General features: G+C 41.9%; 3 protein-coding genes across 7 annotated transcripts; 1 reads left to right on the forward strand and 2 right to left on the reverse strand.

The window, feature by feature from the left end:
* Window positions 1-365: 365 nt before the first annotated feature.
* Window positions 366-9,773, forward strand: pgam5 (PGAM family member 5, serine/threonine protein phosphatase, mitochondrial). 2 transcript variants are annotated; one of them, XM_020928295.2, is made up of 6 exons: window positions 366-838; window positions 5,501-5,673; window positions 6,155-6,280; window positions 6,365-6,453; window positions 7,357-7,490; window positions 8,493-9,773. In XM_020928295.2, exons 1-6 carry the CDS (start codon window positions 600-602, stop codon window positions 8,641-8,643), a joined length of 912 nt encoding a protein of 303 aa, XP_020783954.1. In that variant the 5' UTR covers window positions 366-599; the 3' UTR covers window positions 8,644-9,773. The 2 variants fall into 2 exon arrangements, with proteins under 2 accessions (XP_020783954.1, XP_020783955.1); XM_020928296.2 differs by having other exon boundaries at window positions 7,360-7,490.
* On the reverse strand, window positions 8,946-16,185 carry ankle2 (ankyrin repeat and LEM domain containing 2). 3 transcript variants are annotated; one of them, XM_055161274.1, is made up of 13 exons: window positions 16,078-16,185; window positions 14,116-14,602; window positions 13,674-13,868; window positions 13,413-13,597; window positions 13,126-13,314; window positions 12,929-13,051; window positions 12,630-12,693; window positions 12,359-12,538; window positions 12,199-12,289; window positions 11,913-12,103; window positions 10,996-11,830; window positions 10,762-10,893; window positions 8,946-10,590 (listed from the first exon to the last, which is right to left on the reverse strand). In XM_055161274.1, the coding sequence occupies exons 2-13, from the start codon at window positions 14,591-14,593 to the stop codon at window positions 10,401-10,403; spliced, it is 2,853 nt and encodes a 950-aa protein (XP_055017249.1). In that variant the 5' UTR covers window positions 14,594-14,602; window positions 16,078-16,185; the 3' UTR covers window positions 8,946-10,400. The 3 variants fall into 3 exon arrangements, with proteins under 3 accessions (XP_055017249.1, XP_055017247.1, XP_055017248.1); XM_055161272.1 differs by having other exon boundaries at window positions 9,714-10,590; window positions 13,413-13,600; XM_055161273.1 differs by lacking the exon at window positions 16,078-16,185 and adding an exon at window positions 15,224-15,356 and having other exon boundaries at window positions 9,714-10,590; window positions 13,413-13,600.
* Window positions 16,186-16,544: 359 nt separating this feature from the next.
* Window positions 16,545-27,299, reverse strand: golga3 (golgin A3). 2 transcript variants are annotated; one of them, XM_020928309.2, is made up of 24 exons: window positions 27,245-27,299; window positions 26,169-26,413; window positions 25,610-25,750; window positions 24,730-24,842; window positions 23,913-24,631; window positions 23,545-23,653; window positions 23,151-23,457; window positions 22,874-23,076; window positions 22,656-22,793; window positions 22,422-22,583; window positions 21,971-22,339; window positions 21,809-21,886; window positions 21,152-21,415; window positions 20,979-21,073; window positions 20,574-20,790; window positions 20,354-20,497; window positions 20,041-20,238; window positions 19,795-19,911; window positions 19,580-19,719; window positions 19,356-19,488; window positions 19,139-19,261; window positions 18,497-18,661; window positions 18,134-18,297; window positions 16,545-18,055 (listed from the first exon to the last, which is right to left on the reverse strand). In XM_020928309.2, the coding sequence occupies exons 2-24, from the start codon at window positions 26,329-26,331 to the stop codon at window positions 17,866-17,868; spliced, it is 4,452 nt and encodes a 1,483-aa protein (XP_020783968.1). In that variant the 5' UTR covers window positions 26,332-26,413; window positions 27,245-27,299; the 3' UTR covers window positions 16,545-17,865. The 2 variants fall into 2 exon arrangements, with proteins under 2 accessions (XP_020783968.1, XP_020783967.1); XM_020928308.2 differs by having other exon boundaries at window positions 25,484-25,750.
* Between the last annotated feature and the right edge of the window lie 635 nt (window positions 27,300-27,934).

Genomic DNA, 27,934 nt, shown 5'->3' on the forward strand with positions numbered 1-27,934 from the left:
ACAGGTCGGTTCTGAAGAAATTGTTTTATCACCTGTAATTGAATTGTCTGACCAGCCAGTCTCTTCTACAGTCTGATCGTCTTTGTAAAGTTTTGTCAAAGCGTGTAGTTCTGGCTGGCCAGGTAAGATTTATTCATGCAAGACAGATAAGTTAATGCCATACTGTGGAACATTTCAGACAAAGCAATAGCGACAACTAGCTTCCACGAGAAAAAATACAAAATGCACCTTTAAAATACCCTTGGGTAATAAAATGATTGGCTAAATTGATTCTGAAGCGTGCAATAATCTAGGATGGTCTAGAGCGCCTCCAAGTGTTCACGTTCAGTAAATTGTGCATTTATGTCTCATATCGGCCACCGTAATGTTTGTAGGAAGCAGCTCAGATTAGCCGCTAGTGTGCACAGAGGATGTATTTTTAGTTACGCCTCTCAGTAGTTTATCTACACGGATATCCTGGAGTGACTTTGTGAACTCCATTCGGAAATAACATCAACAGACAGTAGGAACAAACGCATCTGATACTTTGAGCTGTTGCATAATATTTGTTTAATAGTGTGGCTAATTAGCTAGCCGTAGCAGTCTTTCTTCCATTCCCTATGGCATATAGACGGACTGTGAAACTTCTATGTGGCCTGGCCGGAGGATCAGCCGCGCTCGCTGTCGCTGCTGTCGCTGCTGCCGCTGCAGACTCCCACGGCTATTTTGGAGGAGGACAACCGGGAGATGGGACGAGTCGCTGGATATTGACCGTGATTAAGGCTGCGCAGCCGGCGTGGACTCCCTCCAGCCACACGCCTGCTCCCTCCGGACACGCCTGGGATTCCAACTGGGACAAGTATGTCTCTTGCATCTTTGTATCACTGTACACTCGTATTTAGATATTATTTGTACTGCGAGGTATTTTTAGTGATACTCTGTGGTGACTAAAGAACTATGGATTAAAGGTGCACCGTGTAACTTTTTAGTTGTGGGTCCGTCGCCTTATGTTTCTATGGATATGTCATTGCTCTGCTTCGAATATTCCACAGTATGACATTAATCAGAAATACCTTACATTTATTCAGTTACAGGTGGTTTTATTGCTCAAAAATACCTAGAAAAACTAATATTACGGTTATGAGTGTGGTTGGCTCTCCAGAGATCTGACCAGTAACTCTGTCTGCTTTGGTCTCCACGATGATAGAAAAGTTTAATGCCATACTGTGAAGCATTTCAGAAATTGCAGTAACATCTACATGGAGAAAAGCAGATGGCAGACCCTCCACTATAAAATTTACACAATGCAACTGTAGCAGGTATTGAGCCGGCACAACCACTGCTGGCAGTTTAAAATATTTGTGTTGGGAGAGTTTGGTTCTGAAATAAACAAATGGAGACGGAGACGTTATTAGCTGTGGCCTCTGCTTTCTGCTACCGCCGAGAAACTTTAATTATACAAATGTAAAATACAAAACAATAAGTTACAATTTACACAAAAATTTCTCTTTCAATCCAAGTCTCTAATTTTCTTGGTAAACAAAACCCTGACTATTCATAGATAGTATTTATTTCGTAATCTTAATGATGTCCACTCAGAGGCCAGTTACGTCGCCCGGATTGGCGTCACCGGGGCCTCACCCTGGAGCCAGGCCTGGGGTGGGTGCTCGTCAGCGAGCGCCTGGTGGCCGGGCCTTCCCCCACGGGGCCCGGGCGGGCTTAGCCCGAAGGAGCGACGTAGGGCCGTCCTCACGTGGGCCCACCACCCGCGGGAGGAGCCATATGGGGCCGGTGCAGAGAGATCTGGGCGGCAGTCGACGGCGGGGGCCTCAACGACCGGATCTCCGGACATGGAGACTAGCTCTGGGGACATGGAATGTCACCTCGCTGGGGGGGAAGGAGCCTGAGCTTGTGCGGGAGGTTGAGCGTTACCGACTAGATATAGTCGGCCTCACCTCCACGCACAGTTTGGGCTCTGGAACCCAACTCCTTGAGAGGGGCTGGACTCTCCATTTCTCTGGCGTTGGCTGCGGGGAGCGGCGGCGGGCTGGTGTGGGCCTGCTCATTGCCCCACAGCTCAGCCACTGTGTGTTGGAGTTCACCCCGGTGAACAAGAGGGTCGCGTCTCTGCGCCTTCGGGTCGGGGACAGGTCTCTCACTGTGGTGTCGGCCTACGGGCCGAACAGCAGTGCTGAGTACCCGGCCTTCTTGGAGTCCTTGGGAGGGGTACTAGACAGTGCGCCGACCGGGGACTCCGTTGTTCTCCTGGGGGACTTCAACGCCCACGTGGGCAACGACAGTGACACTTGGAGAGGGGTGATTGGGAGGAATGGCCTCCCTGATCTGAACCCGAGCGGTGTTTTGTTATTGGACTTCTGTGCTAGTCACGGTTTGTCCATAACAAACACCATGTTCGAGCACAAGGGTGTCCATAAGTGCACGTGGCACCAGGACACCCTAGGCCGGAGGTCGATGATCGACTTTGTCGTCGTGTCATCTGATCTCCGGCCGCGTGTCTTGGACACTTGGGTGAAGAGAGGGGCTGAGCTGTCAACTGATCACCACCTGGTTGTGAGTTGGGTTCGCTGGCGGAGGAGGAAGCCGGAAAGACCTGGCAGGCCCAACTCGCACGTCCGGGAGGACTTCTTCGGATTCCGGGGGAGGCTGGAGATATGGAGTCAGAGTGGGCTTCATTCTCGGCCTCTATTGTCGATGCGGCTGCTCGGAGCTGTGGGCGTAAGGTCTGTGGTGCCTGTCGTGGCGGCATTCCCCGAACCCGGTGGTGGACACCAGAAGTAAGGGATGCCGTCAAGCTGAAGAAGGAGTCCTATCGGGGGACTCCTGAAGCAGCTGACGGGTACCGGCAGGCCAAGCGTGCTGCAGCCCGTGCGGTTGCGGAGGCAAAAACTCTGAGCTGGGAGGAGTTCGGGGAGGCCATGGAGAAGGACTATCGGATGGCCTCAAAGAGATTCTGGCAAACCGTCCGGCGCCTCAGGAGGGGGAAGCAGTTCTTCGCCAACACTGTTTACAGTGCGGGGGGAGAGCTGCTGACCTCGACTGGGGACGTTGTCCGGCGGTGGAAGGAATACTTTGAGGATCTCGTCAATCCCACCGTCACGTCTTCCGAGGAGGAGGCCGAGGCTGGGGACTCGGAGACGGACTCATCCATCACCCTGGCTGAAGTCACTGAGGTGGTTGGAAAGCTCCTTGGTGGCAAGGCTCCGGGGTTGGATGAGATCCGTCCTGAGTACCTTAAGTCTCTGGATGTTGTGGGGCTGTCTTGGCTGACACGCCTCTTCAACATCGCGTGGCGGTCGGGGACAGTACCTCTGGACTGGCAAACCGGGGTGGTGGTCCCTCTGTATAAGAAGGGGGACTGGAGGGTGTGCTCCAACTATAGGGGGATCACACTCCTCAGCCTTCCCGGTAAGGTCTATGCCAGGGTACTGGAGGGGAGAATCCGGCCGATAGTCGAACCTCAGATCCAGGAAGAGCAGTGTGGTTTTCGTCCTGGCCGTGGAACACTGGACCAGCTCTACACTCTCCATACGGTGCTCGAGGGTTCATGGGAGTTTGCCCAACCAGTCCACATGTGCTTTGTGGACTTGGAGAAGGCATTCGACCGTGTCCCTCGTGGTGTCCTGTGGGGGGTGCTCTGGGAGTATGGGGTCCGGGGCCCTTTGCTAAGGGCTGTCCGGTCCCTGTATGACCGGAGCAGGAGCTGTGTTCGCATTGCCGGCAGTAAGTCAGACCTGTTCCCGGTGTATGTTGGACTCCGCCAGGGCTGCCCTTTGTCACCGGTTCTGTTCATTGTGTTTATGGACAGAATTTCTAGGCGCATCCAGGGGCCGGAGGGGGTCCGGTTTGGGGACCACAGGATCTCATCTCTGCTGTTTGCGGATGATGTTGTCCTGTTGGCTTCATCGAACCAGGACCTGCAATGTGCACTGGGGCGGTTTGCAGCCGAGTGTGAAGCGGCTGGGATGAAGATCAGCTCTTCTAAGTCTGAGGCCATGGTTCTCGACCGGAAAAAGGTGGCTTGCCCTCTCCGGGTGGGTGGGGAGTCTTTGCCTCAAGTGGAGGAGTTCAAGTATCTCAGGGTCTTGTTCACGAGTGAGGGGAGGACGGAACGTGAGATTGACAGGCGGATCGGTGCAGCTTCGGCAGTGATGCGGTCGCTGTATCGGACCGTTGTGGTGAAGAGGGAGCTGAGCCAAAAGGCGAAGCTCTCGATTTACCGGTCAGTCTTCGTTCCTACTCTCACCTATGGTCATGAGCTTTGGGTAGTGACCGAAAGGACGAGATCGCGGATACAAGCGCTTGAGGTTTCCTCCGCAGGGTGGCTGGGCGCTCCCTTAGAGATAGGGTGAGGAGCTCAGTCACACGAGAGGAGCTTGGAGTAGAGCCACTGCTCCTCCACGTCGAGAGGAGCCAGTTGAGGTGGCTCGGGCATCTGTTCCGGATGCCTCCTGGGCACCTCCCTCGGGAGGTGTTCCGGGCATGTCCCACCAGGAGGAGGCCCTGGGGAAGACCCAGGACACGCTGGAGGGACTATGTCTCTCGGCTGGCCTGGGAACGCCTTGGGGTCCCCCCGGAGGAGCTGGAGGATGTGTCTGGGGTGAAGGAAGTCTGGGAGTCCCTGCTTAGGTTGCTGCCCCCGCGACCCGGCCCCGGATAAGCGGACGAAAATGGATGGATGGATGTAATCTTAATTTTACAGTTGATCTCCAATTCAAAGATGTCATAAAATGACTTAACTCTAGCAGGTTAGCATATTGACTGTGACACAACTTTTATAACTGTAGCTTTGTTTGAACTTAACTTTCATTCACAAAATACCATACAATACAATATCAACAACGAATAACAAAAATGTAATATGTGGCTGGAGCGGGGCAAAATTACAAGTTCTAGGCTAATGCTAGCGCGGCAGTTAGTATAGCGCGTTAATAAGGAAACAAATAAAACAGACGTTTAGCTATCGCTACCGGGTATTACAACTAAGTTGTATGTTTATATGACTTCATATGGCATTGTATTGTGATTTTGGGACTGTACCAACCTGAAATAAACAAATGGAGACGGAGACGTTCTTTCTGCTACCGCCGAGTAACAGGAAACAGAGGCCAGAGCGCCCGCAAACCGTCTCACTGCATGGTCTGCCATCTGGTGGACAAAATTGAAATTGCAATTGCTTCCCAAAATTAAAACACCACTATTCCTTATATACAGAATTTCATGACATTAAATAAAAACAATGTGACCACACATTGTGGGCATCACACACCTTTGACATAAATGACTTGTTATTTACATCTAGATTAATTTAAAACATGATAATTTAAATAATAAATAGTCTCATAGTCAATTGCACATAGGATTGATAACAGAAATGTCTCTTATGTAAGGTGCCAAGAGTCATACTTCAACCCTTTAACCAACATGACCTAGTTTTCCTCTCCTTCCCTTAACAATTTGAGACAAAGCCATTAAAGCTTCTGTTTTTTTTAACCTTGTGCAGGAGAGACCCATCTTCACTGATCAATGGGAGAAAAAAAGAGAGTCTGACAGAAGACCCCAGCTCTGAGCAGGAAAATAGCAAACCTAAAGCTACACGCAACATTCTTCTCATCAGGCACTCCCAGTACAACCTGAGTGGTACTACTGACAAGGAGAGGTTTCTTACTCCTTTAGGTAAGTCTCTTTAAATGCAAATACTAGGAGGGAAGAGCTATAACTTCTTAATGATATCCAGCCCTACTGATTACTGCCTACTTTTGACACTGAACATCTCTTAATGTTTGCTTTGCTACATTGCTTTCACATTGCATTCTAGTATTAAAGTATTGTTCTTGAGGGCCGGGCACGTTAACGCGTTAATTTTGCATTAACTAATTAATTCATTTTCGCCGACCAAATATTTAATATATTTTAACGCCATTAACACAGTTTTTATCATTTTTTATTTTTTTATTTTTTTTTTATTGTAAACGTCTGTTGCTCACCGGCTTTTATTTTGAAAAAGTCCACCGCAAGCTTTTCTTTAAGTTTGACATCTTTTCTTTACGCTTTTTTCACTCCGAGCCCTCGAAATCATGCGATTAATGCAATTAATATTTTTTTTTTTTTGGCCAGCACTATTCTTGACTTTTTTTATATGTATATTGTTTTTAAGGTCGTGAACAAGCTGAGCTAACAGGACAACGATTGGCAGCACTAGGACTGAAATATGATCTTCTGATACACTCAAGTATGACAAGAGCAACTGAGACAGCTAACATAATTAGCAAACATCTTCCAGGTCTGGACACATAAAACATCCATGTTATCAGTCACACATTATTAGAAGTAGGTAAAATTCCTTTCTTTTCTGTTATGTCTGTAGGAGTGGACTTGGTGAGCTGTGATTTATTAAGAGAGGGAGCACCTATTGAGCCAGTTCCCCCTGTCACACACTGGAAACCTGATGCTGTGGTGAGAATGTTACTCTGACACACTGGGATTTACATGACTATGTGTTTGCTTCCAAAGATGCTTAAGCAAATGTCATGACACCATCTAGGATATTGCTGAAAATTTTATTATATTGTAATTATTAATTAATAACATAAATTAAAAGCATTTAGTTGTGACACAGCATAATGAGTCACATTTTGGACCAACACAAATTACAAAATTACATTTTCTCCATCCTGAAGAGCAGAGAGATTAGCTGAACACACTCCAATGACATTGCTGAAAGGAGGTCAGGCAAGGAAATATCCATGGCTCTTCTCAGGGCTTCAGTTTGAACATGTCACATGATACATATTCAGCTAGTTTCTCTGTTCTTGATAAACCTTAAAGGTGCACATTACAATGCAACTTTTCTGGTGGATGGGTCTCTATGGAGATGGTATTGTATCACCGGGAATCCATTGTCATCCATTGTGTGATACTGAACTTGTCTAACTTGCATTTAATCCATTTCAGGGGATTGCTTAAAAATAGACTGAAAAGCTTGTTAGGTTAGTTTGTCATTTGTTGTAAAAAAAACCCCAAAAACACTAGAATATGTAGCTCTCAAGCTCTCACAGATTTGACCTGCACCTTATCCTGACTGCATCGCCTGCTTGTAGTCATGTGGATAAGTTTAATGCGTTATGTTGGAATATTCCTGGCAATGCAATAACTTAAATGGAGACAAGCCAATGGTGGACTTTTCTATGTCAGAAAAGTTACATAGTGCATCTTTACATTCCTTGAAGAGAACCTGTGTTTTTACATTTTTAAGCACTCACCTTTGTTGCCATACTTGCTTCATGTTTTGTCTCTATACTGTCTGGGGTTCAAAAAGAAACCCTTTATTTGGCTTTCATCTTCTGTGCCGTCCTCCAGCAGTACCACGAAGATGGAGCTCGCATTGAGGCTGCCTTTCGCCGCTACATCCACCGTGCTGACCCCAAGCAGAAAGAGGACAGCTATGAGATCATTGTGTGTCATGCCAATGTCATCCGCTATTTTGTGTGCAGGTTTGTGTGGCCCACCGCCTTCAGATAAATATGCATGTCGATAGATTACACAATGATTACACAAAAGACATTACCTCACCTGTCTGTAGTTGTCCATATCTACCAATAGTAGACTGAGGTTTCACAAGTGGGGAACCAGTCGGTCTGTGTGGTCTGAACCACGGGTTGTAACATCTTTTATACCAAGTACCACTCAAGAATATTGTGGTGTTTCCAGGACTACAAATCTAAAGTATGTCTAGATGTTTAAAATGAGCTTACCTCTGGTGTCTCGGGTTACTAAAGTAGTTTACAAATGAGGCACAAAGGTGGAAACATTTGACTAGAAGAAGCTAGAGTACTACTCTTGGTGCCCATACCACAGTTTGCCAACCACTAGTTTATTGAACACAACACTTAAACTCAAATTTCTGAAGTTAATGTCTTTTTTTGTGATCAGTTTTTTTATTTTCATTTTGTACATGAGGGGAAACCGATGTATTTGACAAAAATAAAGGATACAAAAAATAGAAATCATCACAAATCAACAGTAACTAAACATAGTAGTTCTTAACACAGCCATATAAATAAAATGATGCATACCACATCCGAAGAGAGCATAACAAAAATAGTGCTCCTTCTGTACGCCAGGTTATCTCCAACCTCACCCCTCTCATCCCTCCCAGGCCACTTCACCCTCCCTGCACACCCCCTTTAGGACCCTTTGACCTTTATGCTAGTTAAAGAAAAAAAGATTACATTTTTTTTCTGTTGTTTTGTTTCTATCCATATTTTCTTTTTCTTTTTTTGGGAGTATGAGTTCTTATGGAAAGTGTTTTTGTTTTTTTTAAGGATTCAGTGACTAAAGGCAGTGTGCTTCGATGTGTTTCTCAATTGCTTTTTCCAGTCTGATTTGTTTCTAGTGTTTATGGAGACTGAAGTCTTTAACTACAACTTTTAACAGTAATTAATATCTAACCTACATAAAGTTAATTCAAATGCTGCCTTCTTTTGTCATCTCAGAGCTCTCCAGTTTCCTCCAGAGGGCTGGTTGCGGATGGGCCTGAACAATGGCAGTATAACGTGGCTGACTATTCGTCCTAGCGGAAGAGTGGCCCTGCGGACTCTAGGAGACTCAGGGTTCATGCCCCCAGACAAACTCACCCGGACCTGATGTTTTAATCAGTTTTCTTCATAAGTGTCTTGAAAATTAATTATTTTGTAATTTAAAACCATAACTCTTGTGGTGTGGTGGTCGACATGTGCCATATGATGCCAGCAAAGTAAAAAAAAAAAAAAGCTGTCCTCTTGAATGTAGAATTTTTACAGATTTTTTTAAGAGAACCAAAACTTCACGTGGTATTGCAAATACTAACTTGGTTTACATGAGGTGTGACAAAATTGTATACTTCTTGTGTATTAAAATTAAATGAACATTGTTGAAATTTTTGTATTAAAACAACATAAGCATCAGAGTAAAGTAGGAGTGATGTTTTATTAATCAGTTGAAAGCAAATGATGTCCAGACATACAGAAAGAATACACCATGAGCTACCCTTTAATAAAGCACAAAATGATAAAAGCACAAGAAGCATGTTTGACATTTTTAGGTGCATTTTCCACATTCATGAACATTCATAGACCAGAATAAAATTGACTGTGAGAGCACAAGGTTGACGTTACAATCATTTGAGTGAAGGTTAGCGCTCTCAGATAAAATTTTAGTTCACAACAAATTTACATTCAGAACAGCTGTTTTGGAACCTGACCAGAGTGGAAAACTGAATTTCGTGTTTTGTCCTAACTAGCCCCATTCATGGTTGTATTGAACAAAGCAAATTAAGCTAACAATAAAAAATGTATTCTAGTCAGTTAGGTTTTAACAATGTACAAACAACTAAATGTAAATCAAATGACTACTATAATTAGTTCAGTACCATAAGTACTATTAACCTGTATAAACACTTTAGATGTATTTAAGGCAATTTCAGCAAAAACTCAGTGACAAAAACAAAGCAGCCCATTTTAAATGGTTCTTGAAATTTAACGTTAGATAATGTGGCAATTTGAACAGTGCTAACATTTTGAAAATTTATAGGTTTTCCACAAAACTTAAATGTTAAGGTACTATGTTCAGTGTATGTTTTGGGCTCCTGACCAATAAATATACAATTAAAAGGAGAAGGAATTGCACGTCTAAGGCCATCAGTAGTGGCAGAAAAAAGTCAACATGTCCAAGTCAACTGAGAAAAATGTAAATGTATACATTTATTGAATAACAAAATAAAAACATGGAAGAGCTCAGTCTGTTTTTGAGGTTTGCCATAATCTACTGCCACAGATCCAATCATTGACTAGTCACCTCCAAGTGTTTGTGTCAAACTGATGAGACATGACCCATCTCAGAAAATTAAGGCAATTTCTGAACTGAGGAGAACTTAAAAAATGGCAGTCGGTTTTACACCACTTATATAAAACATTTTGTGCTACTGACCAACATACAAAAAATATTTTTAAATATTAACATTAGATTTTTTTTTAAAAGATGCATCAGTGTCAGAAACCTCTTGAGGACTTCACACTAACATTTTAGTGACTTACTTTGGGGAGTGTTCCTTTTTACCACAATATTCAGAGAGTTGACTCAGGCTATGACACAGGTGCTCCTCACTTGCCACAAGACTACTGTCAACTTAAACACATCCACACCCATACCGTACATACAGATCTTTTTTCCTTTTATATCGAGTACATCACAACCCAATGCAATGAGAATTCCCATTCCACGTAGTACATCAGCTTTAGTACAAAACTTCAAGACATTTGTGCATATTTTTGTTAGATTTGTGAGCTCCATCTGTCAGAGCCACTGGTGCAGCTGAATTGGTAACTGGAGGAAAAGCAGGGCATGACCACACTGGTTGGCAGGAGTTATACCGATGGGTCATTTAAGTGCTTGAGGCGGATTCTCTGAAAGTAGCTAGCATTGGCAGGGCTGTAGCGGCTGGGGCTGAAGTCTGGTGAGGCAGCGTGCCGAGCCGGAGACATCAGGCCGCTCACTGGAGAGCCGGGGGTTTGGGGCATCCTGAGTCGCGGTTTAACCACAGCGGGACTAGGCCACCTGCAACATACACCATAGCAGGGGGAGGAAACATTTGATTGTTGAACAGCCTAAATATACATTACAATTATTAATTTAACTGCCAAATAGGTTCAAATCAATTCAAAATAAAGACCTCAATAATAGATAATAACGGAGTTCCTAACAATATTTTTTAGTTTTGTTGCTTACCTCTGCATGTCTGATGTAGAAAATAATTTCATTGTGCTCTTCCATTTATGAATGCTGGGGTACTTCTGAGGGTCAATGTCCAAGCCTTCAATGGCTGACAAAACTTGACTATCCAACTTTGTAGGTGAATTTCTAAAGAAATTGAAAATATATTCAGTATTTTGTGTAGAAAAACTTATTTACCAAAAAAGTTCATCAAATTTTTTTACAGATAAAATTAAATGTGCATCTTACCCTTCAATAAAAAGTCCTTTTCTTATGGGTGGTGGCGTCCGTGGTAAGAATTCATGGGAGTTGTCTAAAGACTTGTACGAGGAGCTGGAGGAACCAGAGCTGCTCAGGTCCCTCCCTCCATGGTCCCATGATTTCGACCTTGCACAGAAATTGCGTGCCCCTGAAAATGACCCCCTAGTCCTGCCCAGCAAATCCAAGCTCTCCTCTGCCTCAAAGTATTCCTCTGAGCTGCCACTGCTGCGCCTTTCTTCAGCCCCTGCCTCAGCGCTCCAGCTGGGCCCCTCCACAGCCTCACTGTCCTGTTTGGGACTGAGACACAGGCGGTGCAGCCCAGAGCTCAGCTCTGCAGCTGAGGAGAAACTGTGTGAATCTCTGCTCCTGCCTCCACTACTCCTCCTCTCCCTGCAGCTTGGGGAGGAGTCTATAGGCTCCTGGAGCGACATGCGCTCGAACTCCACCATCAGGTTTGAAACAGGGGACAGCAGACAGGAGGGGGATGGGGAGGTACGCTGGGACACTTTGTCTCCATTATGAGTCCTATCTCTGGAGGAGGAGCATGCCCCGTTTTTACAGACAGTGCTGGGTGACAGGAGACCGTCATCACAGCGGCACAGCATGTCCTGCTCAGCTGCTGTTTCAATCAGATCAGGTCTGGGCAGGATGTGAAAGTCTAGGCCCCCCACTGCACCCTTGAGTCCATCTTTGGCTGCAGCAGATGAGGTGATGCTGGTAAGTGCTGCATTCTGTCGATTCTTTATCTCTTCAAGGCTAATGTCGTCACCTTCATCCAGAAAAGCACCCACAGAGATTGAGTTGCAAAACTTCTTGAGTTTACCTGCAATCACAACAGAAGTCTTAAGTTTAAGTTGACATTACGGTCTGACCTACATGTGGTAAAACACATGCATGTGCTGTACCTGGAGAGGGAGTCCTAAATCTATTACAGGTCTCATTTTCCCCAGCCTCCTCATAAACACGAGAACTAAAGTCTTTTTTGCCTAGATATTCTTCAAGTTTACGTAAACCCTCGGTTGATGACAAATCCACAAAACTGTCCAGAAAGTCCCAGTACTCAGCCCAGGGATGGCCCATTTCATGGGCCAGGTCTCTGCAAAGAAAAAAAAGTCAGTAAGTAATGGATTTAAAAAAAAAAAAAAAAACGGTAGCCGTAACTACAGTAGGCTCATGGACGTTGGGATGTACCTGCCCACTTTCTCTGCTCCACGTTCTGGGTCAGACTTGAGGATGTCAACACGTTCTCGAGGAGGTGTTTTCCAAGACCGTCTGAAGTCATCTGCCTGCAAGAGGCAATGCGGTCTGTAAATTACCTGTCTGAGTTTTCTCACACTTAACTTTCAAAGACTTGCCTTAGAGGGACTCAATGGTCCAGCAAAGGCTGTTACAGTCATCATTGGATCCATCGGACTTCTCATGTGACGCTGGATCAAAGTGAGACTTTCTGACGACTCAGGTGACCAGGGAGTACCAATAATAGGCTGAGATGTGTTATCTGCTGCCCTCAGCAAAGGAATATAGCAGCGATCTAAAAAATGTAACAGTAAGGGTTAATTAAAGTGAAGGTCTATTGAATATCTGTATGATATGTATTGACGATTTGAATAAAGTCGAATTACCTTCCAAGTAATCAATAATCTTCTGTTTAATCTCCTGTGTTTTATTTTTTCGGCTACAAATAACCTGCAGAAAAGGTGAAACAACCATTATTATTAATAGACATAATACAGCGCAACTGTTGCTGCACTGAGCATTGAGAATCCACAGGGGAAGAAATTAGCTCATGGGCATCTAATTTTAACTCTCAATGTGGAGTTGTGGCCAGAGATTTGAATAGCAAACGATAAGGTCACGACTACAAGCAGACAAGTACGAACAAGAACAGGTTTGTGCTGCATGTGGCATGTCCCATACTCACATCACATGGTCTCTGGCCATCCTTGTTTTTGCAATGTTTGTCTATGTCAGGGTGCGAACATAGAACATTGACAACCTCTGGGCACCCAAATTTACAGGCAAAGTGAAGGGGAGTTTCAAAGCCCTAAAAGAAATTATTACTTTCAATTCAGCCCTTGGACATGATTTTCTCTAATAATGCATTGTCATAAAACTCACAGCTTTATCAGGAGTATTGAGGTATAGATCTACAATGTAGCGGATACGTTTCTGTAGCATCGCATCCTGGTCATCTGGGTACATAAGGCGCATGAACTCTGGGTTCTCCAAAATGTCCAAGAGCTGCTGGCTGATCCCTGCCTGGTTTTCCTTGGCTGCTACATGCATTACATTGTACCGGCATCCCTCCTAAATAGACAAAACAGAACAGATTTCTATCTATAGACCAGACACAATCCAACAAACTATCTTTAATGAACAGATTTTCTAATTATTTGGTATGTTACCTGCACAATTGTTGGATTATCCCCTGAACCAATGAGATAGCGGGGGTTGCTCCAGACTAGCTCACTAAAGGCAGCTTCGTCACCCTTCTCAACAGCCTTCCTTAATTTGGCTGTCAGGTCTTGTGTGCGAGGACTCTTATAACTATTGGCCTTTTCCCGATTAATGGTATCAACCTCCATGTTGTCTGCTGTGGAGCAAATAGTCAAAGTTGACAGTAGGATGTTTTCACTTGTCTTTTAATACTACTAAATAGCACCCACCTTTACCAAGAGTCATTCCAGGTTTTACAGGTGAGACACATGGTGTGGATTTGCTTGGAGAAGGACAGTAGTCACAAATGCCCTTTGCAAACTTCTCAGCAGCTTCACGATTAGGAAATGCCTTAAAGCGGGCACCCTTCATCAGCTTAACAGCCTGAAGTGCTTCTTTCTTGTCTGTGTACACATGTGCTCTTTCTAAAGATCCGAAAACAAACTATAAGGACTTCGAATTTCATTTTACCACCGAGATTGCAAACATGAAATACAAAATTTTGCATATATCTTTTCTGTTGCCGGTTCAGCAGAGTTCATATAATATTGCAATATCATTGCTAAAATAGCTTAAACTATGGTAAATTAATACTTTGTTTGTAATGTATGCTCAAAGTCTGCCCGTGTATAAGATAGACATTTGAACGTCGTTTAAAAAATTGGGGCTTACCATTTCTAGTTAAAACATCTTCCCAAGGTGGGCATACCCCATAAAAGCATGTTGGGGATGTTTGTGCAGGCCGGGATGGAGTTTCACTCAGAGACTTTGATTGAAAGACATTTGAGTTGTTTGAGTTCTGCAGCACAGAGATCTCCTCTTCTTCTGGTGGGTTCAGACCCACACCATAGCCAAAGTCCAGCTCCTCTCGAGCAGCCTCACTTTTGCTGCTGGTTATTGTAGGTGTAGCCGCTGTAGTAGCACTTTGCACAGATGTGGCATGTTTAGTGGCATTGCTGGAAATCTCAGCTGATGCTGTGCCTGTATCAGACTCACTAGTCTCTGGACCTGCAAGGGCTCGAGCTAGCTTCCTTTCAAATATGGCCCGGGTTGTAGCGGTGATGGGGCCACACTTGAGGTTCGCTCGAGCAAACTCTTCTCGCAGTTCATCAGCACTCAGCCCCTTCAGCCTGTTCAGAACAGCCTCCATACTTTAGCCCTATGGCACAAAGTAAGACACAAGGTAAGTGACAGTAATACATACAGTGTACATACCCCACATATTAAACAAATGTTAAGTCTGATTATGATTAGGACACAAACGTTGGGTTTTCATGTTTTTGGGGACATTTATTGCATTAATTTTAATCCATAATAGTCACTACTTAACTAACATAAACCCAGTCCATAACTTTAAATCATGCTCCCCCCCACACATGCACTCAAACACACAGAAAACAGTTTGTCGTGAGAAAGGAATTATATTTAAAAGAGCTTTTATAAATGCATGTATGACACAAACTAACACAGCTAAGTTGCTAGCTAAATGGCACTTCACTTCGCAGACTCGTTACAGGAAGAACAGTAGCAGGAAGATTGCACCCTGGAAAGTGTAGTAGGACTGAGTAGAAGTAGTGTGGCCTTTATAATGAGACCACTTTGCCCCATGAAATTGTTTAAGTAAGAAAATCTTTATTCCCATGCTGTCACGCCCAAATATGTCAATCGAGGTTGGTTTTCGAGCTGCAACGTAACAAATTGATACGTCTTCGTGTTGATGATGCGGACAAAAATCGTGGTGTACGTGATGACATCTGATAAATTGCGTTCCTGTACTCACCATGTAACATGTTATATGCATTATAAGTAGATCAAATGAAAACTGACGTTAGTTTATACCAGATTAACTGTAGGATAGACAAAAAGCTAGGCTCGATCTGGAATAGCCCCATTGTTTACAACATACTGCGCGCATGCGCAGTTTCTAGGGAGGGCACACGCTGCTTTTAAGTACTGTAGGAAATTGTACAACGTCGGGCAAGGTGTACACGAAGTTCACCATTGATATTTAAACATTTAGCTATTTCGGTTACGTTGTTTAGAGTGTCTCATAACACAGCGAGTTAGATTAGATTCGATGTACCCACTTCTAAGGAAGCATCAAAGCAGTATCCTGAGCTCATCCGGCAAACATGATCAGTTTCAGGGAAACAAAACCAAATCCCAAATAAAGCATATTCCCATTTAGTCTCAGAGCAGAGCACACATGCTCTAAAATAACTTTATAATTTGTCGGTCTTCAGGTGGTGTAAAAGTATCACATGATATCTGAAACTACTATTTCATGTAGGCCACCTTGGACATTACGATATGCACTCGGGCAAGCCCAAAAGAAGGACCTTGAATTTGTTATTTGTTTAGCTAAGCTACTTAACAACCGATTACAGATAGGCGAAATAGGTTAAGCCATCTGTATACACCCAATGACAGTTTAGAAATGTATGTTTATTTACCACTAGCAGTCTACAATGCTAACGTTAACGCTAGCCAGCCACTCAGCAAAGCAAGGCTAATTTACTCATGTCTCCGGTAGATCCAAACACTCCTATACATGTAATTAATGACCGGATTAATTAGCAATTGATTTAACAATGCTCAGCACTTGCATAAACAATTAAAAGATTAAAATATTACCTCCACCTCCTCCACTCTCCCCCGGCGGCTGCTGCTGCTAGGTGTCACACCGCGACGGTTTCAAAATGCAGCGACCAAGGACCCAGTATCGTCCGAGTAAATGCCTTGGCAAAAATAATTTCATTAAAAAATAAATAAATAAATAAATAAAAAAAACACCACTTTCACAAGTCCATATACTTTTTTGGCTAGGTCAGTATATCAGTTATGCACACAGTATAAATAGTCACAGTCAAATATCCTAAAAAAATAGTCATTACGTTGTAAGTATTTTCTTACATTTTATTGTGAAGATTAATAAATCTCATGAGTTTTATTTCAAAAGTAGGCCCGTATATGTAAAAAATGACATCATCTGTGCCACACACATAGATTTAAAAGTTTCTCTTGTCTGCGGTCTTCCCATTTGTACCATTATTAGTAATAACATACTAAACTGGTATTGACATTGAATCACTGACAAGCCATTTCAGATGAATAGTGCAACTTTTATGATAAATACAGTCACATCTCCAAACACAAATGTTAAAACAATGGAATGACTGAATTCCAAATGAGAGGAACTGCAGATACAACAGTTACAGAACAGAGTAAAAATGTCCCAAATGTTATCAGAGTACCAAAATACAGGGACTCCAAATGTGAGTCGAAAGAAACATGTTCAGAGTATGGATTAATTAATAGCCCATTCAGTTATCGCAAAATGTCCCTTTCAAAATACATACAGGTTAAGATTTCTTTACCAAGCAAATGGCAAGGGTATGGCTGCATAACAGTTGTGTCGAGAGCAAAGGAAATTCCAGTTTGAGTAATAACTACTGTACCAGAATTAATTACCAATTTCGTTTAGTTTCTTATTTAGACACTTTATACACCATTAATTAACAGTTATTATGAATACACAATAATACAAAAGAAAGCATATTTATATATTAACTTCTGGAAACCATTAACTTAATCCTTAACTCAGCCCCACATCAAACTGTGTGTTTGAGGAGTCAACTAATGTAAATACAGTATATACTTATTGTAACCAGAATATGTAAAGTCTCATTGCACAGTTGTAGGAGTAGCAGTAGTAACATAACTGTCTCATTGTACAGTGTCCTTGTCCTTAAATGTCCACAAATGTGCAGTAATATTAATGATCATTGCTATGAACTCTTCTAAACTGTACATGGAAATCATCAGAAACAAGAGAGTAGTCAGACACCACCCTAGTCCTTTTAAAACATTGCATTTAAGGCTATTAAAGGTACTGATTACTGCAATTCATGCTGGAGCAATCTCAATACATAACTGAGATCATTAAGTATTATTAAGCAATTCATTTAAACCTAGTCAGTTTAAAGATAAATGAGTAATTTCTCATGTACAGGCACAGGCAACCTGGAAGAACAATTTTCAGACGTAAACTTTTTTGAGCAAAATAATTGGGTTAGGACATTTATCATTTTACATGTCAGTAAATGCTTTTTAGTGACCCAGTTCAGTTAGTCAGAAAACTCAGAACATATTGTGTGTTATAAGTGTGAACTGTGATAAGGGGTCTTCTTAAAATATATTTCAAACTCCAAATAAATAAATCTCAGATATTTTAACAAAAATATAAACAACCAGCGAAGAAAGCATAAAGCTATAGTATAGAAAGTAGTAATGTCAGAAAGCACCTCTGTGCTGATGGGAAATTGCCAAATGTTGGCAGCAAGTAAAGAGAACACAGAGCTCAAAGTGCCTTGTGGATAAAACTCCACTCTCCCTCTTTCAGCCTGAGGTAAATACTTTTTATTAGGATTGTTGTGGTTCTGCATCATTATTATTATCTACCAGCATATTTGTGAGCGGTGAAGATTTGGATCCATTTTTCTGAAGTTCTAGCTGAGCTTGTCCATCCTCACTGTTTGGCCATGAGTTTATTGATTCGTGAACAGTTACCGTGTGCTCCTCCATCTGTCTTTGAAGGCTGTCCATCTCCTCCCTAAAAACACCAGGTATGACAACAATGATAATTTCTGCCAATATATAATGCCTAAAATAACAGCAATTTGACCCTTACTTGAGTTGCCGTAGACAGTTGTGCAGGTTGTTGAGCGGCTCTTTGTTTACAGAGGTGGATGGTTTCAGTAGTTCATCCAGGAGAGAAGCAGGTACGGGACAGTCTGGGATTTTGACTGGCGTCACTGGGTTAGATGGGTTTCCTTCACTCTTCAGCTCAATACGCTGGTACAACAAAAAAGGGTATCAATATTAACTATTGGTTGAGTATCTCTTTCCTTAAATTTCCCATAACAAAGCAAGATTTTATCCACAGTATAGCTGTATTACTTGCTTAATTACAGCAACATTATACAACAGTCTATGTGGGTGCAAAACCTGTTGTACATTGATCCAGTGTCCACAGTATTAAATTGTGTCTTACCTTTCTAATACGGTTCTGTTTGAGATCCTGTTTGAGCTGCTGGTTTTGCAGGAGCAGAGTTTTCATGCTATTCCTCAGCTCTCCCACTTTGGCCTGTAGCATAAACTTGTCTTTTCTGGCACTGTTCAGATCCTCCTGAACAGTCTCAAGCTCCACTTTTATGCTCTGTCACAAAGACAACTATTGGTTAGACCTGACGCATAGCAAGTGTCACCAGAGATGCTGACACTTCTGCTGTAAACTGTATGCAGCATAAGTGAATGTCAAAATATAGACCTAGAATCCTCACTGAGGGGACAATGGTCCCTCTTTGTAGAAGTATTTTTGCAATTGAAGTTGTGATTTAGTTAATTATGGAGTCATTTCTAAACTTTCATGAGGGGATTTAAATTCTTATTTAGACTTTTTTTTATCCTGATTTTAATCTCAGGATTCTGAAAATATGTTCATATGTGTAAATTAAGTCTCTGTAAGCATAGAGTACTGGCAAAGTCATAATTTTTTTTTTATATCCCAATGAAGCATTAGGCTAAGGTGACACAAATGTTTGGGTTGCATATTTAAAAAAACTCATATATAGATATATAATTGTTAATGGCATTTAGACATTCACTAATATTGTGTAGACAGTACAGTACATACATGCAGAGCTGTCTGTAGATTTTCCAGCTCCCTTTGATGGCACTGTTCCATCATTTCCACCTGCTGTTTCTGAGCCTCAATCTCCCTCTGTTTTTGCTCCACCTCCCACTTCAAATCTTCAACCTGAGTGAGAAGAATGATATCACAAATAAACATGCTCGGTAACACACATATATACCTTCTTCACTGTAAAAATTGCAAGTACAAAGTGGCTTACTTCTTGGTTTGTCAGGGGTTGTTTTGCCAGTTCCTCATCTAGACGTTTCTGGAGAATCTGAATCTGTGACTGAGCCTCGGCCAAGTCTTCCTGGAACTTTGAAACCTCCTGAGCATGTTGTTCATCCTGAGCCCTGCAAAAATAGGGACAGTAATTAAGTTAATTTTCCTTATATAGTGGTATAAAAATAGTATAAATGTAATGAAATAGAAATTTGCACATACTGTAATTTTTGGGCTTCATTTTGCAGGACTTTCACCAAATCTTCTTTGGCTTGTAGCTCCTTCTTTATCTCTGACAGTTCCAACATGGCTGCCCTATAGTGCCTTCTGTTATGGGCTGCTTCTGCTTTTGCTGCTGCCACCTGGAGAGCAAGTACATCATTAAATATATACAGTATAGTATATATAGTTACATTAATTGTGTGGGGGGTACAAACCTGTTCTTTGAGATCATTCACTTTGGATTTTTCTTTTTCCAATGCAAGCTGTAGTGTCTGGACCACCTGTCTCATCTGCTGATCCTCCTCCTCTTTTCGTTTTAAAACAGCTTGAACCTGCAATTGAAAAACACAATGAGTCTATAATTATCGTCTTGCATAACAGTTATTAATTAAGATAACATATAGACAAGGTAAAATGACCACATACAATCAAAAAGATAAAAGACACAACAAAGAGCATACCTGTAAGTTTAGTTGCACTAGATCCGCTTCTCTCTTTGCTAGCGCTGTTTCTAAAATGTTGGAATGTTCCCGCAAGGCATTATGGGACTGTGCCAATCCAGCCAATTTCCCTTTTTCATGTTCCAACTCTAAAGCTAGTTTTTTGTTGGCATCCTCTAATTTCCGAATCCTTTTCTTGAAGCATCTTGACTCTTGTAGCTAAGGAAAGGAAGCACACATGTAATCTCAACTGTAAATTAAATTTCCATCTGTCAAACCAATAAAAATGAAGAGAATGTGTCAATAAAATAACTATAGTTGTCAGATGGCTCACCTCATCCTCCAACTCAAGTACTTTCTCCTGGTATTCCTCCAACTCTGTAGATGTGAGGGTAATCACTTCTTGCAGCTCTTTCTCCAACATAGACTTGCTATTGTTCACAGCCTTTAGCTCAGATTGGAGAGCTTCAATCTTTTCCTGGAGAGGAAGACATACATTTGTTTTTTTACCATTTGCCAAAATTGTATTTATAATATAGGCATCTGTAAATTACCTGTAAGGCCTGACTGTTTCCTCCATCTGAAACTTGTGCTTTTAGTTTGACCAGCTCTGCCTCAGCTGTCTCCTTTTCTGTGAGAGCTTCTTGAAGTCTTCTGCTCAGGATACCCACCGCGTTTTCATAGGCCTTGTGTTTGGCTTTCATCTCCTTCTGTGCACTGGTCAAATCTGTGCCCAGCCGCTTCATACGCACTTTCTGCTCGGAGATGGCCCTATTTATAAAAAATATGAGCCAGCTGATAATAACAATATCATAAAAAGACAAATGTCTGTTCATCTGGAGCCACAGCCAACAGAAATAATCTATATACACACATTTCTAAACAGGCTCATCAAAGTCCAAGTCATTCCTTTTGGCTTGTGTTGAATTTCTCACATTTCTATTGAAAACATAACTCACTTTTTGGCCTCAGCTTCCATCTGCTCCACCTGTTTCCTCAGGCCCTCGTTTTCCTCTGTCACTGATGCAAGCTGACTTCGATCAAGCTGTAAAGACTGCAATGAAATCAAGCATTAATACATTTAGACTTTTTGGTTTCACACAGATTGACTGAAAAAGGTCTTGAACTATACCTGTACTTGATTTTCCAGCTCGTCTCGTTCTTTCTGAATGGCTACCAGATGAGCCTCCATGTTTGTCATTTGTTCTTGTACTCTGACCACCTCCTTCTGCAGGCGGCTCTGCTCCATCTCTGCCCTCTGTTTCTCCTCCTGGACTCCTTGCAGCTCCTCTTTGAGATTCTTCACTTCTGACATCAGACGCTTCTTGGTCGACTTGAGCTCATTGATCAGCTGGTCTTTGGAGCTAGTGTCCCGACGGTAGGCTTCAACCATTACCTAGAAATTTCAACATGGAATGGGTGATGGCGTTGCAATTTTTTGTTGGAGAGTTTAAATTCAGACACAAGAGGACTACATACAAGTTAAAATGGTAAGGCTGGACCTTTTAAATGCACTAATTGCTTAGCAGAACTTTTGATATTCACAATCACAATTCAATCAACATTAAAATCCTGCATACAAAACTATAAATAACATAGCAGTTCACATTTTGTCATCTTGTCATCAAAATCCACCCACTTTCTGACAGCATGTGCAAAAAGCCTCTTTTCAGTACATCACTTTTGGAGATGACAGGCTACAGACTTCACAATGTAACTCCCACAATAAACACTACAGCATCACTGTATTGCTGTTAATTTCATAATAATACTTGATGAAAATTGTTACCTTTTGTTGCATGAACTGCTCTTTTAATTTCTGAGCTTGTTTCTTCAAAGAGTTATTCTCTTGTTGTAGTGTTTCAATCTAAAATATAAGTTACAAATTATTAGAGATCATTATATTTTTGGATGATTAAGTATGGATGGAACTGTAGGCTTGTTTGCATACTTGGCTGGTTTTGACTTGGACTTCTTGTCTAAGCTGATCCAAGATGTCTGAGGCCACAAGGACCTCTTCTCCAAGTTTTTCTGCCCCTTCATCAAGCTGACTTTTGTCGGCGCGCGCTGCCTGCAGCGCCACCTCAAGAACAATCTTCTCATTTTGGAGGAACTGAATATTATCGTCCTTTGCGTTGCTCTCTGTCTGCAGTTCGGCCAGTTGTGCCTCTAGCTCCAGGTAGCGGGCTTCCAGCTGGTTAATGGACTGCTCTTTGGTTTGTAGGTTCTCCTGAGTCACGGTGAGCTGCCGCATCAGCTCCAGATGTTCCTTCTGGAGTGACTGTAGCTGCACATCCTTCTGTGAGAGAGTCAGCTTCACCTACAAATAAAATATCAAAATTATACTTTTCATTAATTAATGGTTAGTCTGATATTATGTCATTTTAAGTTGCAATTTATACCTGTTCTAATTCTCTTTCCAGTGTGCTGGCTGTGTTGGCAAGTTTCAGTAATTCCTCTCGCTCTGCTTCAAACTCCTCCAGTTTGTGCTGCAGGTCATCCTCCACCATTGTCTTTGCGTCCTGGATCTGCTTATATGCCGCTTCTTGGGTCAACATGTCAACCTTTACAAAAAAGCAAAACAATTGTAAGTTTGTGTACATAAATTTTAAATGTACTCTCACCATACAACAGACCTCAATGCTCTGTAGCTGAACAGCAATGCGCTCCTTTTCTTTGATGGATCGATGTTGAGTCTCACTCAGTTGGTGGGACAATGTCACATTCTCCAGTTTCAGATGTTCAAGCACCCCGGACTGAGTCATCTGCCCTGCCTTTAAAACAAGATACACCGATGGACCAAAATGCACAAATGTTTTAAAAACAGGCATTCTAAAAAACACCCCAGTTTTACCTGCATGTTTGCCATCTCACTTTGCAGCCGTACTCTTGCCTCCTGGGCTATAGCAAGCTGCTGTTGGTACCACTGCCTGACTTGCTGCAGTGAGTCTATTTCAGCCTGAGATGTTTTGAGTCGGCTCTGTAACGTATTACGCTCCAGCTGCACCTGCTGAAGCTGGCCCTGCAGACCACTCATCTGTTGACGTAACTCTTGAACTGCAATATTCACATTAAACATAAATAAGCATTATAGTTAAACACTGTGTACAAAGAATGCTTTTGTTTCATACCAGTGCCATCCCTTGATGTTACGGTTTGTTGCATCTCCTCAACTTTTCCCATCAGTCTGTTGTACTGGTCTTCAGCCACTTGCAGGTCATTGCTCAAAGAGGCCAGATTGGCATTCTTGCCCTCTAAATGTCCCTGTAGTTCCACCATAGCCTTCTCCAGCTGGCTGCAATTGTCCTTTAGGGAGTTCACTTCTTTAGTGAGGGTACTCTGCTTCTGCTGGCTGACCTGAGCCTCCTCACTTTTGGCTTGTAATTGCGCATTAACCGTAGCGAGCTGGGCCTGGAGTTCTGTCTTTTCTTTGAGAGCCTAAGGAGGAGACCACTTCCCATTAGCAATTGGTTTACATTATTTCTGAGTACAGATTTGTGATGCCAAAACAGAATGCAGATGTACCTGATTGGCCTCAGATGATAAGGACTCCAGTTGGCCCTCAAGCCTCATTTTCTCTTTCAGAACTTGTAGCATTTCATCATGGCCCATTACAGAGCTCTCTACAGAAATACTGAAAAGTGTAAAACATCAAACTTAGCACTGATATACTACATCTTCCACAGATATGTTGTGTAAGGTGCTGCACCAGCATTTGATTGTGAATGAATGCCACTAATTTGTTGTATGTATGTCTGTATGTTTATATGTTAGTCCTGCAAACAATTGAATAAAACCAAAGTAATAAAAGTGAATATAGTATGCAAATGTAATACAGGAACATCATTATGAATTGCCCATATTAATTTGTAATCCCTATATATTGTATATACCTGCTTGAGAAGCTGTCTCTGCGGCTCCGTGGCTCAGCTGTACTTTCCTGATCTTGCTCCAGCTCTAGCAGATGCTGCTCTTCACTTGCGGCTTGTAGCACCTCTTTAAGTGAGGGGAACTGACCCATGGCCTCTGCAGCGATCTGTCTCCCTTCCACCATATAGGGCCCTTGTTGTCTGTCCACTGCAGCTGCGAGCATGCCATAGGTACCTCTAGTCGACACGCTGCTGTAGGATGAACTGTCACTGTCATTCCCATCATTCCCTGGTCTTGTCCCAGACTCACTGCCATCAATCTCCGATACATTATCAGTGGGAAGAGGAGAAGCACCAAGTTGTCTATCTACTTCACTGACGCTCCGCTCAGATATAATGCTCACCTCCGACACTGTTGACACTGAGCTAATACTGGTTTGAAGTGATCCCACAGTGCTATCCGCTGACCTGGCACCACCACCTGTTCCGCCACCTCCATCATTTTCTGTCTTATAGTCAGCCAAAGAATGAATTTTATTTGGGCGAGGAGACCTGGACTTTTTTTCTTTGGGAGGTGGGATACCCAGGCTGCCCAGTTTGGGACCACGGGGGACACTAGTTCTCAGGAAAGAATACTCTGTGGTCATGGCAACAGTGCTGGCCCGAGGAAGGGCTTCAGGATGCAGCATAAGCTCAGGATCTAAAGTACTGAACGGTCTGTTCTTAGGATTGGAGCGATGAGACTAAGGACAAAAACAAAAATTAAGATAACGATTACTTCTGTGTAAATTGCTTGGTCTAGAATAAACATCCAGTAATATAAAACAAACTGATTACTTACTCTCTCCTTATGTCTCTGCACTCTGTATTGTTTGAGCTGCTCCTCCAGACGTCTACGAGCCTCATAGCGGATCTTTTCTTCATTTTCCATCTCCAATGAAGGCTTCTTATTGGCTGATATATTTATTATAGTAGGAAATCAACAAGCAAGCAAATTAGAAAATTAATCAATATGAGTTTTAGCTTTTGTCAAGATCATCCATAAAACCCATACAAACATTAATGGTAATGCTCGTACTGGATTTTGTGTAGTCTGTACAGGGCTCAGACATTTCTACATTAGTAATCAGAAACAAAACATTCAAATCTCAAAAGGCAGGCCTTCACTCAACAGATAACCAGAGCCGCCACACCTTTGGATTTGACTGTGGAGAATCATGTACAGGCTATAAGGTTTGCACAAACTGATAGCTATATGGTTTTCACCAACTGATAGTTATTACATGACACATGCAAGTGAATGTCATGCTCAATCCACACTCAGAGGTCATTAAAGTAAAATGAATAGACATCTTGTACCCATGCATTTAAAGCAAAGCAAACCACAAATCTACTGTATATTCTACCAGTTGTACCAAACCGTAAATGCAATGCGGGGTTAGTTTCAAAATGATCCCAACTGATCCATAATGGTACAAAGAAAAGCACACCAAAATTTCAACTATCAAAAGAATGACTATTTAATGTAATTTGAAAGGAATTAAAGCATAATTACGGGCAGGGAGGGACATTTACTTCACACAGTTTATGCTTACACAATTCAGTCTCCTGCATGGGCATACTGAGTCTCAGTGACTGCAGTGCATCACCCGTGTGACCTGTGAGCTCAGTACTATCTCCCTCAGACTTCTCTAGCGTCATGGATGGGAAAACGGCCACACCTGGAGAGGGCTCTTGACTGGAGTTGACCGGGGAACTGGTACTCTGAGGAGGAGCTGTAGGAGGCACAGGGCCATTCATATGGACACCACAGCCCTCGGCCAGTCTGTCTCCATTTGGCATTGCATCTGAACTGACAGGACCTGAAAGCAAAGAGAGAAGAGAGAGCCCTAAGGAGCGAACTCAACATCAAAGTGAAAATGTTAATCAACTGGGCAAACAGGCTGGACAACCTTAGTAAGAGGATTTGAAAATGTGAAAAGAAGGTGATAAGACTAAAAACTAAGGGAATAACATAAATGAAAGCCATGTGATACTTAATATGATAACTTTGTAAAATATTAAATGGTGTATTTTGTAGCGTTAGCTTTAAACCACCAGCATTACAATAACAAACATTCAAAATATGTAAGTCAGTTAATGTAAACTGTCACATTTTTATTTAGCAGTTTTTAATAGTTCAGTGCTAAATAGTAGACAAGAATGATACTGATATTTTGACAGAATTACATACACATTTGCTTAAAGTTTACAAAAGGGTAATAGCCAATAAGCACTCACCATTAGGCAGATTCCCATTGGGGGTTTTCCCTTGTTCTGGTTGAATAAATTGTGATTTTGTTTCAGCGTCTGTCTGATCCATAGCTTGCGGTTCAGAAATGACATTGCTCTTTAGATTCAGTTCTTCATATTTGTCTGTCTTCACTGTTTCCATGGTTTCCATTGGTAAAATCCTGCCAGTGACTCTTTGGAAAGAAACTCTCACAGAGGCATCTCAGTGGGTGGGTCAGCTGTGGGCAGGACGTCTGTCAAAGGAAAAAAAAAAAAAAACATGTTTCTTCACTGTGTTCAATTATTCCTGCGCCTTACATCAACCTTCTATCCTGCTAACTGACATGTCCGCTCCATGTGACTTATGAAAAGCCTGCTTGGTATAATATATGGAGTAAGCAAGTGTAAAAGGTTTAAAAGCTGAGGGGAAGTGAATATAGGCGTGGTCATTTATTTGAAGAGAAATGCTTGTTTATCATATAAATCAACTAAACAGGCAACGTGGCGTTGCAATGTATTTTGGTCTCTTCGAGCTTTAAAAAAGGAGAGATCAGTGCGGCATTTGCGATGACACAAAACTGCTGATGAGTCCTACTAGTCTGCAGTGTCTAGTAACCGTGCAAACAAACGTCTGCATGTTGACAGTCGTAGCAATGAGATACAGCTAACTAACTATAAAGATTATTTTATAGTCTCATTGGTATTTGGTGGAGACTACGAACGATGAATTCTAACATTTTAATGATATAACATGATCATCTTAACTACACAATTGTAGCAGACGCATGGAAATGTAGGGAGCAAGATATTTATGAAGGCTGCATTATGAGGACACATTATTTTCTTTTTTATGCACTTTAATGCTCTGTGATGTTAGCTTGACAGCTAGCTACGAATGTTTACGATGATCCTGTGTTAGCTTAACGTGCTAGGTTACCAGCTTTAATCGCACAAATCCCTGCAAATCTCCGTCCTACCAACTAAATAAAGACAGAATGTGAGTCTATTGAAACGGATTCCAATGATCATGTGCAATGCTAAGCATGACAGACGTGTTAGACGTTTTAAAACACAATTTAACTAACCTTTGACGAGCTTCGCCTTTTACTACGTGGCTGTTTAGGTTCCGGTTCTTTTTACTGTCCGATGGGAAACGGGTTTCTCACAGGGTTCCATATAATCTCCGCATACTATTGCGTTTATTTCAAAGTGTAATGTGGTCAAATATTTGTAATAGTCTATAGCTAGTTGAAATGACAGCACAGTTCAGCTGAGGATAATTTGGGAATATGTTGCCAACAAGAAAGTATATTTTATATAATTCAATGTTTAGATATATTAAATACATTTCTTTAAAATATATATATATATTTCATATTTATATTTTGAACATTTTAAAAGTAAATTTTTATTGATAGAAATAACATCAGCTCTACATCTCCATCTAATCCCCATGATCTGATCTCGGTGAATGACTTCACTTAATTTGTGTTAAATTTAGAGTCTTGTACCATCTACTGGAACTGTTAAGAATTACACTGACACAGATGTACAGGCCTTAAATGTGTAGCTGCTACTTTATAAGTAGGAGACGTACGCTACCTGTATGTGCCTTATCGTGAAACACTATTTAAAAAAATATATATATAATTTACATACATACACTAACCCGTCACATTTATGTGTAGGGCTCTATATTTTTTTTTTGTTGTTTAACAAAAACTTTACCTTTTTAGGTATTTTTGTTATGACAATTATAGATTTAGCCTTTTTAG

The sequence above is a fragment of the Boleophthalmus pectinirostris genome, unplaced genomic scaffold (assembly GCF_026225935.1).
Source record: "Boleophthalmus pectinirostris isolate CB_2022bp ecotype Guang Dong unplaced genomic scaffold, ASM2622593v1 HiC_scaffold_4, whole genome shotgun sequence".
Classification (NCBI taxonomy): domain Eukaryota; kingdom Metazoa; phylum Chordata; class Actinopteri; order Gobiiformes; family Gobiidae; genus Boleophthalmus; species Boleophthalmus pectinirostris.